Source organism: Phyllostomus discolor, chromosome 8, assembly GCF_004126475.2.
Source record: "Phyllostomus discolor isolate MPI-MPIP mPhyDis1 chromosome 8, mPhyDis1.pri.v3, whole genome shotgun sequence".
In the NCBI taxonomy this organism is placed as follows: domain Eukaryota; kingdom Metazoa; phylum Chordata; class Mammalia; order Chiroptera; family Phyllostomidae; genus Phyllostomus; species Phyllostomus discolor.
Window position 1 is genome coordinate 49,477,156 of NC_040910.2, and position 15,590 is coordinate 49,492,745.

The 15,590-nt window shown below is 47.2% G+C and overlaps 1 protein-coding gene across 4 annotated transcripts in view; it reads left to right on the top strand.

Annotated features, from left to right (window-relative positions):
- Window positions 1-15,590, top strand: part of GATAD2A (GATA zinc finger domain containing 2A) — a 104,944-nt gene that overhangs the window by 60,921 nt on the left and 28,433 nt on the right. For 3 of the 4 annotated variants that reach the window (XM_028519142.2, XM_036032646.1, XM_036032644.1), the window contains exon 3: window positions 6,248-6,513. In XM_028519142.2, coding sequence (XP_028374943.1) covers window positions 6,248-6,513 — 266 coding nt within the window. The remainder of the gene's footprint in view (window positions 1-6,247; window positions 6,514-15,590) is intronic. The other variant, XM_036032645.1, reaches the window with a different exon arrangement.

Consider the following 15,590-nt stretch of genomic DNA (forward strand, 5'->3'; position numbering starts at 1 on the left):
TGCATAAGATTGTCTCTACTCAGCAGCTTGTCCCATGTTCCCCTGCCTGGACCATCTCTCCGTATTCCTGTGCCTACCTCAGCCTCAGTCTGTGGGGCTCCATCCTAGTACACTTGCCTTACTGTCAGTGCAGGAGTTTTTCACGAAAACTTATTTGCTTTGTTTTACCCTGTAGGGCAACCCCAGGAATCATACACTTCATGAGGCTAATTTACAGAAATGTAGGTTTAACTCAGTAGCAAGTACTAAAGCCATACTGTGTGCTTCATACTGAAAATGAAGATAAATGGTAACCCTGGCCAGTGTGACTCAGTTGGTTTGAGCATCATCCCGTGGACTGATGGGACCATGGGTTCTGTCCCTGGCCTGGGCACATGCCCAGGTTGTAGGTTTGGTCCCTGGTTGGGGTGCATAGAGAAGGCAGCTGATTGATGCCACCCACCCTTTTCTCACTATAAAAGCAATGAAAAAAATTGTCCTCAGGTGAGGATTAAAAAAAAAAAAAGATGAATGGCTAAAAGAAGTTTCTGCTACGAAAGAGTTTAGCATTCAGCTGGGAGGAGAGATGAAGCCGTTGAGTTGTGTGGGGTTGCTGCTTTGGGCAGTCCTGGTGAGGGATTGTGTGGAACATGGGCCCTGTCAGAGTTGGCCCACACTAATGCTGTGTCTTGGTGGCCCCTCCCAACAGCTAGTGGCCTAGGTAGAAGGTGTGCATGTGGATGAGGCAGGGGGTTGGGTACACTTCTTAGAGCTCTGGAGTCGTGGTGACAGAGAAGGTGGACTTTTAAGCTACGCAGGCATTTGCCAATAACAAGTGGGAAAGTGGTAGCAGTGTTCCCTCTCAGCCCACTGAGGTTCTGTGTTCCTCTAGCATTCTTGGTTCCACCTGTTGCAGGAGCCAGCCAATTGCCCTCTGTGCATCTTATATACCCTCTTGGCCAAGGGCCATGGAGGGCAGGACCTCCCTTCCCACAGGGCCTTCTCTTGTCTGCCCCCCCCACACTTACTATTTCAATTCTCAGCCTGTGAAGGTAACTATTATTTTATCTAGCTTTCTTTTTTATCTTTGTTTTCTTTTAATACAAGACTTTACATAATCATTGTTCAAAGAAATAATTTAATACAGAAAGTGAAAGTTTCTTAATAATAATCCACTCTTCAGAGATGAGTGCTGTGGATTTTAGCCCCATTTCTTTCAGTTTCGATTTTGGGAAACTTGCAATATTTTTTTTCCCTGCAGATTATAAGCCCTTTAAACCATGTGAATGGTATTATACAGTTGTACAACTTAATTTTCTCATTTAGGTTATTTCTAACATCACTCTGTGTCTTTTCACATAGCATGTCTGTGAGGTATGGATGGGGAAACTAAGGCTCAGAGAGTGACAAGCTTTCCCTGCCAGTTGCTCCTTGTGGTCCTGCCTCTTCTCTGCTGTGTCCAGTGGTGCAGGCTGGCCATCGGGTCATCTCTTTGTTTCCCAAGTTAAATTGCATTCCTTATACTCAGCTTAACGATCTTTGACATTGTGAGAGCTGGCGTTTTTGGTATGAGTTCCTTCCAAAACACAACCACCACATCTCTGCCACTGTCACTCAGAGATAGGTGTCAGGAAATGGCTCAGGCCCAGAGTAGAGTGAGATCTATTCTAGAAGGGAAGACCAAAGTGCAGCTTAGCTCTTCTCCCCTGACCTCTCCCCAGGCACCTGGGTTTGACTCAAGAACCTGGGGAGCCTGTGGAGAGTGTGCAGACACAGAATTCAGCTTTGGAAGCTTCCTTAAGCTGCTGTCTTGGGGAGGGTGGATAGGGTTCCTGGGTCTAAGCAGGAGACAAAGGAAGCCATGGAGAGGTGGCACAGCTCCAGTTCTGGGACCACTAGGGTGCAGAGACCCACCTGTGCTGTATGTCAAGACTGTGGAGATTGACATTTGGTTGGTGAGACTGACATGTAGATCCTGTTGTCACCCAACCCAGCAATGGTTGCTTCATAGACCCTTCTTCCTTCCTGACCGGAAGAGGTGCCCTATGCTGCTCCATGTGCAGGCAGGCCTTCACTTGTCAGCAGTTGCTCCTCGGCCTCTCTGTTTGGGTCTGGTAGAGAGTTCGTGTTTAGTATATCCAAAGTACCTCCACTGCCAATCTTCTTACCCCAGAACAGCTACTTTCCAGTTGCTCAGGCGAAACCCGACAAAACAGAGCAACCTCTCTTACCTCATGTGCAGCTGTTGGAATGTTGTGGTGTCTGTATCCTGTAAAGTACCACCTAGCATTTGGTCATGTCTCCCTACTGTTCTGTCCTCTTCTGTCCTGAGCCACAAGATACAGAAGTTCCCAGTCTGTCCCCAGATCAGCCAGATGATCCTTTAGAACAAAGTGTATCCCCCTGTGCTCCATCTGAGGTTAGTCCACACTAAGCACTCTCTTCCTACTTCCTCATGCTCAACTACCTTCTCTAACTCTGGAAAAAGCACCCCAAGTCCACTTTTCAGCATAGTGGTTCTGTCACTTCTTTCAAGCACATTATTGCTGAGTCTCGCTTTCCTCATGTCTGAAAGAGGAGTATTGCTCGAGTAAGTCTGCTGGTAACAGTAGTAGTGTAAATAGTCCATATAGTGTCTATAGACTTTTTTTTTTTTTTAACTGGCCTGTGTGCCCAAGTTGAGCCACTTGCTTTCTGATGGTCTCCCAAGTCCTGTTTAAAAAGTCTGGTTCCTGCTGCAGCATAATTTACCCTTTGGAGTTGTTTTAAAACAGGTTTTCCTCCTGAGGTTTTCAGACCAGTTGGATGGTGGGGTTTTATTAAAATAAAGCAGCTTTTGGTTGAGGCAGTTGAAATTTGTATCTGATCTAAAGCCCATTGTCAGCATTCTGCCCGGAACTCACTGGCCCCATCATCCTGGGTTCAGTATGTGCTGTGCCTTTGTAGTCTCTAGTATGGCTGAAATCTGCCCTTCTTGGCTGAGGAAGACCAGGGCTGTATACCCTGCCACCTCCCACTGGCCCAGCCGGGTTGGAGGACAGGACACATCAGAACAGGGTTGTGTTTGGGGAGTGAGAAGGAGGGTCTGAGGCCACCTGGGTTTCAGCCCTGTTCCCTGTGTAGCAGTCTGTGCCTCAGGTAGCCTTGGGCCTTGGTCCCTCATTTGTATAATGGGCATGCTGCTATCTGGATCTGCCCTTTCGGCAACAGCCAGCACCCGGCACAGAATACTGCCAAGAGGGGACTGCTCTCTATGGGCCCCATATTTCCTGAATGAATGGCCATGTGGTGGAACTTCTGTGGTCACTGCTTCCCCTTCATTTTCCTCCCCTCACTTGTTAGAAATTCTGAAGCTGATTCAAATTTGTCAGCTGGGGTAACCCAGCCTCTTCACCTGCTCTTTTGAAAGTATTCTCAGTGTACCTTCTCACTGCTTTTTGCAGAAATCGGCCATCATACTTCATCCCACAAGGCTGGTTTATCCTGAAACTTTGTCATCATCCCTGAGTCCATGCCTGTGGGGCTGTAGCCACCAGTTTTGGTGTGCTGGGGGCATTAGCTCTTCCCTCTGAGAGGAGGAGCAGCTACTTACCAGCACATGCCCTCCCCAGAAGCAAGACCCCACGGACTAAGGATTGGTCCCCAGCTGTGCTTGTCTTTCGTGGGGTGGGGAGGGTTTGGGGAGGGCTTCAGCAGGTCCCCCCAGAGTGGCCTGCCATAGGCACAGACCAGGTCATTCATTGATTCTGAGCCTAGGGTTGGCAGTGTTCCAGCCCCTGGGCTTCAGAGTGAGTTGTCCTGACATTGCACACATGGGACGGGCCAGCGGATTCCCAGGCTGTCTACTGGGGTGGAGGGAGTGGTCCTGTGGGTGTGAGGCTGTGCTCTGGCACCTCATAATTTGCTTGTTTTATACCAGTAATGATGAAGTGAGGCTGTTTGGCACCACCTCACCATTCTGGTCACTGGCGCACAGTGATCTTGTGGGCTCCCCCTTATCTGTGAGCAGTTGGGAAGAAGGACTTCACACAGGTTCTGGGATTCGTGTGAGCTTCATGAATAAGACCTTGACACTTACCCTGTGGGGAAGTATGGGTGCTCTGAGTGCAGGATTGGGGGACACAGCATCATGAAGTGAGGGTACATTCTCCCTGTCTACCTAGGACCCCTTACACCCCCAGTGGGTACCAGGCCAGACTGGGAACTTCTCCTTCAGGGGCAGAATTTCCCCAGACTTCAGCGGGGAATGCCTGAGATCCTGGTATCCCCTCAGTTTCCATCTAGATAGGCTTCCCCCCAGCCCTGGGAGCACTCGTACCTGTTGGCCAAGGAGGCAGCAGAATCGCTTCTTTTGACCAATTCCCAGATGTTTGAGGAGCTCCTGTTTCAGGCTGTGCTCAAAGGAAAGATGATCCATCCTTCTCACAATGACAGACACTCAGGGCAGTGACTTGTCTGCAGTCCCATGGGGAGACAGGATGGACAGACTCAGTGAGCAGGCTGAAGGGCGTTGTGGTCAAGGCATGTCAGAAAAAAGAAACTTAGCATGTTAGGCTAAGAGGCACATGTGAGCATCCCTCTTCCCTGTGGGGCAGTGAAGAGATGACGAGGGTAGATAAAGAGATGGGGGGCCTGGGGGAGAGCAGGGGTATGGGGGTTGTATGGAGGCCTCTGGGGCCAAGCAGTTGCTACAAGGGTAGATTATAGGTGCAGGTTGGGATGCCAGGAGGGGTTGGGGGCAGATAGAGGCCAAGCCATAATGAGTAGCCCTGCCCTCCATCTAGATGGAGCAGGGAACACCCCAGGAGGCCATGGGAAGACCTGCTCTGTTCAACCTTCTGTAGGAGCAGGTGTCAGTGCCGTGCTGGTGTAACATGTGTGCAGAGGGGCCACTCTACCTCCTGTGCCAGGAGCATGAAGTAGCTGTCCCCACTTTTCTTCCTTTCATTCTAAGTCCACAGTCGGGCCTGTTGGGGTAGGGCCTCCTTCAGGATTTTTCGAGTGAGTCAGCTCAGGAGTGTGTCCTATATATGATGACATAGCCATTTTGTTGTTCTGTGCTGCCCCCAGCCTTCCAAAAGGTGGGCTCTGGGGACTGGGTAGGCCCAGCCCTGTCCAGAGCAGGCCTCCTGGGGTGTTCACTGGTGAGAGGACTGAGGCACTAGGTGCCCTGCTGCATGGACACAGAGCCTGGAGGCCTCAAGTATAGACATACCACACATGTGAATTCGGATTCTGGGGGGTTCATATGGTGCTCTTACCCCTGCCTGAGTGTTCGTGGACGTGGCTGTTGATCGACCTGAGGAAAAGAGGCACTTGGGGAATTCTACTAGAGCCTGGCAGCTAAATTCCTTTCTGTCCCCTGGTGAACTCTCAGTCTTGTTTCTGGTGTTCTGCCCTATGGAACATTGAGACCCAGACGTGGTTGTGAAATGCCTTCAGCCTCCCTGCAGACAGACATCACTGCTTGTCCTCCCTCCTGTCTCTGTGAGGGTTAACTGCACTTCAGCTTGTTGTCTGGAACCGGTTCAGACTAGTTTTCTGGAAAGTGCTTTGTCTCTCAGACTGAATCCTGGGAAGGGTCATGTGGAGCCCAGTGATGTCATGGGATCAAAAACTGACTCAGCTGTTTTTTTTTTTTTTTTTTCTTTCTTTCTTTCTTGTCTTTAAATCAAGATATGTGTGTGCTGCATGTACAGGGTGCTGGCACCGTGACAAGCCAGGCCTCACCTGACTCAAAGTTTGCCTCATCAGCAGGCAAAGGGTTAAATGTTACCCCCACTCCTCACGTGAGCAGGGAGTGAGGAGGACACCCTCACTGAAGGGGAGAGGGGTCAAGGGTCAACTCGAGTTTTTGCTGTGCAGGACTGGACCTGGGCACTGACCTTGCTCTTGGGATTGCCTGGTTCCCTTTCCTGGATTTCAGACACCTCCAGGGAGCTCACAGTTTTCTTCTCTTTGCTTTGAGTCCTAAGCACCAAGAATTCCCCTTCTTTATTATAAACAGCCACCCTCCATTGTTTCTGTCCAGGTCCCTGAAGTCTCAGCTCCCCAGGTGCCCCACCACTCCTGTCCCAGCCTTCCCCAGGGCTGTGAAGAAAGTGTCCCGACATACTTTGTGGGCCCTGCCTGCGTTTTTTGTATCTGTGTCTGTCATTGTCACGTGGCAAGGCAAATACTCCAAGCTGACATTGAAAAGTTTCTAAGAGGGGTAGCAAGCAACTCCATTGTGTCAAGTTTAAATGTCTTGTTTTCTTCTTCCCCAAAGTTCAGAATGACTGAAGAAGCATGCCGGACTCGGAGTCAGAAACGAGCGCTTGAACAGGATCCATCAGAAGACGATGTGGAGAGCAAGAAGATAAAAATGGAGAGAGGATTGTTGGCTTCAGATTTAAACACTGATGGAGACATGAGAGTGACGCCTGAGCCAGGAGGCCCAACCCAAGGATTGCTGAGGGGGACCGAGGCAACGGCCATGGGCCGAGGTGAAGAGCAGGCAGGTGACGGGCCTGTAGACATGCGCACCTCACACAGGTGAGTGGGAGGGGACAGGAACCAGGACAGGCCCAGGTGTGAGGAAATAGTCTCGAGGCTGCACCCCACCCCCAATCCCCCCCGACCTGTAGAAAGCAGGTTTTGGTGGTTATTGTGTAGGTGGCTGTGGACCCCAGCCCTGGCATCATTGTGCCATCCTGCCTGTGCCTTCCTTCTGTGACCTGGATGTCAGTGGAACAGAGTGTGGGTTTCATAGGAGGGGGAGTAATATCCTCTCTCTCTGCTACCCTGCTATCTGTTCAACTCAGTACTTTTGGTTTGTAGGAAAACTTGAGTTTTTCATTTGGTTATGCTTTCCTGCTTTTCAGATCTGGGACTCAGTAAGGTCCAGGGATGCTATGCCCTACCTGGGTCTCTTGACTGTGGGCAGAGCCAGGAGCCCAGGCCAGGGTACATCTCACATGTGTCCCCACTCCTTATAGGCAGCTCACCTTGGAGGAGGGGCCTCATGGAGGAGATGTCTTCCGTGGCTTGCTCTGTTGGTTTCTCCTTAGTTGGTACTGGTTACTTCAAGAGTAACTTGCCTGTTCTGGCTGGTGTGGCTTGGTTAGTTGGAGCATCCTCCCATATGCTGAAATGTGGGTTCGATCCTTGGCTATGGCACATACTGAAGGCAACCAATCAATGTTTCTTCCCCTCCTCCTTCGCTCTTAAAAAAACAAAACAAAACAAAAAACAATGAAAGAATGTCCTCAGGTGACAATTTAAAAAAATAATAATTTTCCTGATCTTCTGCTTTTATGAAGCTTTTAAAGAAAAAGTTTGAATGAAATACGATTCAGCGTTCTTCCCGATTTCTTCCCTCAGAATTTTTTTTCCCTGTAAAGAGAAATTCAGCCTTAGCTTCTACTCCTGCTTTTGCTGTCACCCTCAGAGCTCTGGCGAAAGCAGTTCTCTCCAGAATGTTCACACCTAGAGTCTCATGACATTTCACTTGGGCATGTGAGTGTGGCCATGGCTTCCCAGCCAGCCCCACAGCCCTTCTGTGGTGTATCCCTTGTCAGCCTTGCTGCTGCCTCTCCTTCAGATTCCTTTTCACTCTGTTTGCCCAGGTGGGGTTGGAGGGTGAGAGGTGCAGACATGAGGAAACTCGGGGGCTCTCGCTTTCTTGTGAGTGTTAGCTGATCCCCCAGAAGGGGCCTCAGCCTGCAGTCTTTGTGTTAAATCTGTTTTGGAACCCAGTTTGTTGGAATACTTATCATTGAAAAGTCTTACCTCCTTGAGATAAACGGGAAAATCCAAACCCTATTGGAAAAGCATCTTAGCCTGGGGTATGGGGTATGCTTTGTGTTTCTGCTACCCAGAAAGGTCTTTTCTGTCTGGTTCTGTTTTCTTTAGCCCCTGTTCTAAAGTCAGAGGCCTCTTCAGAAGTTCCAAAAATAAAATTGTAACTCCTTTCTCTCTCTCTGACTTTGTCCTCAGCATTGTCTCAGATTGTGAGGATAAGGAGGAACTTGTGTTTGTGGAGATCTTTTGGGCTCCTGGTTTATATTTTTTCTTGTAATCATCATGCTGCTCTGCAGGCCAGGCCAGTGAATTGTGAGAGAGAGGTTAAGTGTTGAAGGAGCTTAGAGCTGAATCTCAAACTCAGATCTTTCTGTACCAAAACCTGGCTGCAGTTGGCACCTGGGCCTCTTGGTCCCAGATTTTCCTCACTGCGCCCATTGACTTCCAACCCAAGGGCATTCAGACAGTGTGATGTTTTCTGAAGTTGAAGGTATTATCTTTATGACACAATAAAGGACACAAAGGAGCAAGGGACAGAGATTAACCTAGTCACATAGGACAGGGTCCTCCTGCAGGACTAGAGATACCCCAGGGCATTATAAAGCCATGTGAGTGTGGAAAAAGCTGGGCTTTTGAGGCCAGCAGGTAAAGATTTCACAACACAAATCCAGGTGACTATGAGGGTACACTTATTAAAGCTGGGGACAGTGAAACAAGGAAGGGCTCAGCATAGAAGAAGAAGCAATTAAGACTCCAGTTAATTCACTGGGAAGTCAGAGAAAAGGGGGCCTTGGGGGCAGGTTCAGGGGATCAGCCTGGGATAAACTGCACTGCCCTTGGCTCCCCTGATTGCAGGTTTCAGGGTTCCTTAGTGTTTAGGAGATGTTTGCCTGTAGGGAAAGAAGTGAGGGAAGACGAGGGAAAGGGAATGGTGTGGTCTGCTGCCTAGAGGAAGAGCACCTGTGCACTGGGTCCTTTGTCTTGATTTTTCATTTCTCTCTTGCAGGCAGGAATCTTAGGGGAGGGTTTCAGCAGAATATCCATCAGTTCTCCAGGTGTTTTCTTTCAGGGATGTGTTTTCCATTGATTGGTCAGTCTTAGTCATTGCAGCTGGTCCTGACATTGCCCTCCTGGTTTTGCTGCTTTTCTGGGCCTGGACTGAAATATAGTTGAGGCCTAAATATTATCTCCAGGGAGGTGACCTCCTCTATCTGGCTGTAAATTGGTCGGCCATTTTGTTCAGCTATTGGTCTGTTTCCCTATTCCACTTATCCTGGCTTAGTGGTCTGTCTTAAAATCACACTGCCTGACTGATCTTGGCAGATGATCTTTGTCTGTGCTTTTTCATTTGTAAACTGGGCAGTGATCTCTGCCTTTCAGGTTGGTGGGTGGTAGACATGTACCCAGAATCAACCTTGGAGCAGCACAGCATGTGGTGAGAGAAGAATATGCTCGCAACACTGCCCTTCCATCTTAAGTGTCACTGAAAATAAGATGTCATTTGTAGAGCTGGTGTATCCCTGAGTTCCCACACTAAGTGTTATATCTACAATAGTTCATTGGTGAAGTACAGTCATGGGTTTTGACAGAATCATAGGATCAAGTTTAGCCCAGAGCCATTCTGGAGTGAGTAGTGTTAGAGGCAGGCAGTGTTTGGATTCTTGTTAAGAGTATCTGGCTCTGGACACACCCCCCTGGGAACCTATAGCACACACAAACACACAGTTGATCCTTGAACAATGTAGGGTTTAGGGGCATCAAACCCTTGTGCAGCCAAAACTCCATGTATAACTTTTTAAAAATTATATGTTATTCATTATACTATTACAGTTGTCCTGATTATTTCCCCCACTCCCCTCTATCTGGCACCCCCTATTCCCTTAAGACCCCCACCCTTGTTCATGTCCATGGGTCATGCATACAAATTCTTTGGCTACTCCCTCTCCTAGACTATACTTTACATCCCCATGGCTATTCTGTAACTACCTATTTCTACTTCTTAATCCCCTCACCTCTCACCTGTTCTCCCCCCTGCCCCCCATCTCTTGATCTTTAACTTTCGGCATTTTAATTATAATGTGTCTTGGGGTGGGACTCTGTGCCTCCTGGACTTGCATGTCTATTTCCTTCACCAACATAGGAAAGTTTTCTTTTATTATTTCAAATAGATTTTCTTTTATTTATTTTTAGAGGGGAAGGGGGAGAGAAAGATCAATGTGTGGTTGCCTCTTGCATACCCCTTCACTGGGGATCTGACCAGGCATGTCCCCTGACCAGGAATCGAACCAGCAACCCTTTGGTTTGCAGTGGACTGATGCTCAATCCACTGTGCCACATCAGCCAGGATTCAAATAGATTTTTTTCAATTTCTTACTCTTTCTCTTTTTCTTCTGCCACTCCTATGAAGTGAATGTTGGATTACTTAAAGTTGTCCCACAGGCTGCTTACACTATCATTTTTTTTTTTAGATTCCCTTTTCTTCTTGTTTGTTGGTTTTTGTTTGTTTGTTTGTTTGTTTTTTGTCTTCCTTATGTTCCAAATCATTGATTTGATTCTTGGCTTCATGCACTCTACTATTGTTTCCTTGCAAATTGTTATTTATTTCAATTAGAGGGTATGCTTATTAAAGCTGGGGATAGGGAAGAAAGGAAGGAAGGGCTCAGCATAGAAGAAGTAACAGCAGACCCTGAATTCTTAGTTTCTGACTGGATCTTTTTTATGCTCTTTAGGTCCTCACTGAGGACCTAAAGCATCCTTATATCCAGTGTTTTAAACTCTGCATCTGGTAGATTGCTTATCTCCATTTCATTTAGTTCTTTTTCTGGAGTTTTGATTTGTCCTTTCATTTGGGCCATGTTTCTTTGTCTCTTTGTTTTGGCGGCCACCCTGGGTGTGTTTCTATGTATTAGGTGAAGCTGCTTTGACTCCGTGTCTTGGTAGTAATGTGGCCTAATGTAGTAGGTGTCCTGTAGCGTCCAGTGGTTCAGCCCCCCTATCTCCCAAGTTGGGTACTCAAGGTATATGCTTCACATGGGCTGAGTACACCCTCCTCTTGTAGTTGAGCCTTGGTTGCTTTTGGCAAATCAATGGGAGGGATTTACCCAGGCCCGTCAGCTGCAACGATTGGCTGTGACCACTTACCACTGACCTCCACCCTTCATGGAGGATCAACTGTGCAGGAACAGGGTGGTGGTGCTCTGACATAGGCTGTAGCTGTCCACTGGGTGCGAAGGCTCTGGGGTTTCCCTGGAAGTGCAGGCCAAGATTAGCCCCCACCTGTGCTTTGTCCAGGGCCACCATGCCTGAATTATAAAGCAATCTGAGATGGCTGCTACTTGTGCTGTACTTGGAGATTTCCAGGTGAAGCCAAGCTCTGAATCTAGGCTGCTAGTTCTGGGCCTGGGGCTCACTGAGGCCAGTGGCTGCTTATTTGAGAAGATTTAGGAAGTTGTGCAACATGAGCCATGACCAGCCATTTGTATGGAAAAGCAGCTTGAGTGGGCCTGTAAGTTGGGTGGGACAGAGTCTCTGGGGATCTCCAAGGCAGGTCAAACAGTGTTAGCCAGGTTGATGTAATCTTAGATATGCCACCAAGTTCTGTGGGGAGAGGACCCAGAAAAGGGACCGTGGCCTCTGCTTGCCTTGATGCCAGACATCTCAGCCTTCCCCTGCATGCCACTGGTGCTCCTTAAGCTGCCTCTGCGGCACCAGAGCCCAGAGGGAGTGAGTTTGAGTAGATGAATCTGTGTGGGGGTATTTTAAGAGGAACTGCTTAGGGCTCCAGAAGTTTCTTCCACTGATTTAATCCCTGCTGGTTTTTGCAGCCAGAAGTTGTGGGTACTTATCTTCCTGGTCCTGGAACCCTGGGCTGGGACTCCTCTCTCTCAAGATATCCCTCTCAAATTTTTATCCACCATAGGTAGATGTGGAATCAGCTCTTTCCTAGTCTGTGCCCCTCCTACCAGTCATGATGGATGTGGTTTCTTTAATTCCGTATTTGTCAGACTTCCATTCAACCTGATTTCTGTTGGTTTTGAGTGATGGTTGTCATATATTTTAGTTGTTGTTTTTTGTTTGTTTGTTTGTTTTAAGATTTTATTTATTTATTTTTAGAGAGGGGAGAGAGAGAGAGAGAGACAGAAACAGAGAAACAGAGAAACATCAATGTGCGGTTGCTGGGGGCCGTGGCCTGCAACCCAGGCATGTGCTTTGACTGGGAATCGAACCTGCGATGGTTTGGTTCGCAGCCCATGCTCAATCCACTGAGCTACGCTAGCCAGGGCTCTTAGTTGTAGTTTTGATGTAGTTGTGCAAAGAGGTGAGCAGTGACTGCCTATACTGCCATCTTGATTGGAAGTCCTCTGTGTATAACTTTTGACTCTTCCAAAACTTGTCTTTTGGTAACCATGGGGGATTGGTCCCTGGATCCCCTGTGGATACTAGAATCTGAGGATGTGTAAATTGACACATGTAAATTCAGTCAAATCAATAATTGCATTAAATGGGAATGGTCTAAACACCCACATCAAAAGGCACAAGTTGTCAGAATAGAACAAAAAGCAATCCAGATTAATTATGTGTTGTCTATAAGGGACAACCTCTATATCCTTCAGTAAAAGATGGGGAAAGATATCGTAAATAAACCTAAGAAAGCTAGAATGACTATATTATACTGAATAAAATAGACTTTAAGACAAACAATATTACTAGAGCCAAAGAGGAATACTCATAATAATACATCAGGAAGATAACAGTCATAAATGTATATGTGTCTAACAGCAGAACCCCAAAATACCTGAAGCATAAACTGATAGGATTGATAGTAGTAATAGATAATTCATCAATTATAGTTAAAGATTTCACTACTCCACTTTCAGTAATTGGTAAAACAACTAAACAGAAAATCAGCATAATTCAAGAAGACTCAAAGAGCACTGTTGATGTGTTTGGTTAATGGGCAGCTATAGAACCCTCCACCTGGTGACTGCAGAATAGCATCTTCTCACAAGCATGTGGAACATTTTCCAGGGTAGGCCATATGCTGGGCCATAAAACAAGTCTCAAGAATGGCTGTAATAAAGACAGATAATCATAAATGTTGGCAAGGATGTAGAGAAAGGAACCCTGGTACGTGGTGGGAATGTAAAATGGCGTAAACAGTTTGACAGTCTTATAAAGTTAGACATGAACTTACACATGACTTGGCAATCTATCCAAGGAATAGAATGTACACAAGAGAAATGAAAACATATGTCCACACCAAGGCAGGTACTTGGATGTCCATAGTATTCTAATTTGTAATAGCTCAAAAGTGGGAACAGCCCTGGAGGGTGGGTGGCTCAGCTGATTCAAGTGTTGTCCCATAGTCCAAAAGGTCATGGTTTTGGACCATGGTATGGCTGGGGCACATACATAGGTTGTGGGTTTGATCCCTCAGTCAGGGTGCATCTAAGAGGCAACCAGTCGATGTTTCTCTCTCAGATCAATATTTTTCTCTTTTTTCCCCTCTCTCTCTTTTTTCCCCTTACCCCCTCCTTCCTTCCCTCCCTCCCTTCCTCTCTAAAAATCAATGAACATATCCTCTAGTGAGGATAAAAAAATAAATCAAAGTAGAAATAATCCACATATTCCTGGTTGAAAGGTTTGCTAAGTTTGGGCAGTAGATGACTGTTCAGAAATGAAAAGCACAAATTATTGATACATGCTACAACATGGATAAATCTCAGGCTCGTCATGCCAAGGGAGAGACTCCCAACCCAGAGACTACATGTTGGAGAATTTGATCCATGGAGGGCGTCCAGAAAATCTAGCAGTGTAGAAATGAGAGAGTGGCTCCATGGAGCAGGGGTGGGCAGTAGCAGTGATTAACAGCTCATGGCACAAAAGAGAACTTTTTGGGATGATGAAAGTATTCTAAAATTGGACTGTGGCGATGGTTACAGAACTCCAAATTTACTAAAAAATCATTGAATTGTACTCTTACAATGAATGAATTTTGTGGTATGTAAATTATACCTTAATATGGATGTTTAAAACCCAGTGAGGTTAAAATAGTTTGGTTTCTGTTCTGGCAACCATAAATGTGCTCACAGAGGTGGGAATCATGAGCCTCTTGGTCTTTTGTGAAGCCAACTCAAAGGTTGGGCACAGGCTGTGCTCCCTCCATCTCAAGTCAGGATCATTAGGTAAGGTTGAAGCTGGGGCATTCAGTGAAAGCTATATTGGGGTCCTTGTTTTGTTTTTGTGATAAGTAGATTCTACTCCTGAACTTTCCTGTAGAGCAGTCTTTTTGTCACAAATTGTTGATATTCAGAGATAATCTGGGACACACACTGGTGAAAATACACCCCCCCCCCCACTCCTGCCTCTTTGCCCCCACACACATACTTCTCTTGGGTCAAGGAGCATTTAACTCAGTAAAATATGAACCTCTTTGCTAGATGTTCTGTACTGGAAAGGGTAAGGACTGAGTCCCTCATCACCTTGGGCCTATGTGGGATTGGTGTTCAATGAACAGTCACCTCCATGCTTCACTGAAAACATGTCTGTGTGTGTGTGTGTGTGTGTGTGTGTGTGTGTGTGCCTTTTTCTGAGGCACCAACTCTGTGACAGGCTGGTCCTGGGGACAGAAATGATCTGATCATGCTTTCTGGGGTACCATATTATGAAAGAGCATACAAAGGTTTGGGGGAGACTATTGAGAATGTGGCTCATGGGGAGTAGAAGTCACTGGGTGTCTGAGCAGACCATCTCTACTTCCTCATTTTACCTGAGAGGAAACACAGAAGCCCCATTTCCTCTTCTTAATAGCTTGCCATGTGACCCTTGGATGTGGCACAGGTGTTCTGGTGACTGCCTATCCTGGCTTCCGTTGCCGGTGTGTGGCCTTGAGGCAACCTTGTATCTCCCACTTCTCTCCCCTCCCTCCATTGTGTCACGCATCTCATTAGCTGTGGGTTGGGCTTCACTAGGACCAAGGGCTTATCCCCTGTGTGGTGTTGGTGAGAAGGGCTACTATGCCCACCAATGGCCTAATGGGTGCTGGCAGTAGCATCCTGAGCCCTTAGAGATATTAATTGGCTTTTGTTTTTCTGGCTGTCCACCTCCCTGGTCAAGTACTTGGAAGTTCTAACAGACTGTAGCATGCACAAAAGTGTCTGTTTACTGGTCCTGCAAGCAGGATATCTTTGTTGAAGCTGGTATCCTCAATGACAGAATCACTGTCTCATCTTTCTGTTGAGACTTTGGCATTCACCAAGGGAGTAATGGGGATGGCACATCTTTGTAGAAACCAGTCACCTCTTTCTTGCCCAGGGATCTTGTTGGCCAGTCATTTGGAATTAAGACAGGGCTTGGTGACCCACAGTGTCGAGAGTTACGTGTGTGAGCGCATCATTCACACGCATGTTAACACCCAGGTCTTCTTCCAAAGCAAAAATGAATCTGAAAGTAACATGGTAGTGCAGCCACTTGTCTGTAATGTAAGGGTGTGGTGATAGCCTGTTCTCTGCTGTGTAGCAATGGGCAGAAAGGGTTTACACGACCTAAAATGCCTCCATGGGTCATAGAGTTTTTGTTGTTTGGGTTACACTCTTTACAAGTGGCCTTTTGTGAGGCGAAGGATAAAGTAAACACTGGTGCTGCCTGCCCTGGCAGGAGGTAACATGATTGCACACTGTGTGTGCCTCTCCTAGTGCAGCTTGCACATGTTTCCACATATGTTGTCCAAAGCCTTAGCAGGACGCAGAACCTTGCCATGACCCCAGAAAATTCCCTCAAGTCCTCCCCGCATGTCCTGCCTTCCCTGACTGGGTACACTCTCCCTCTCT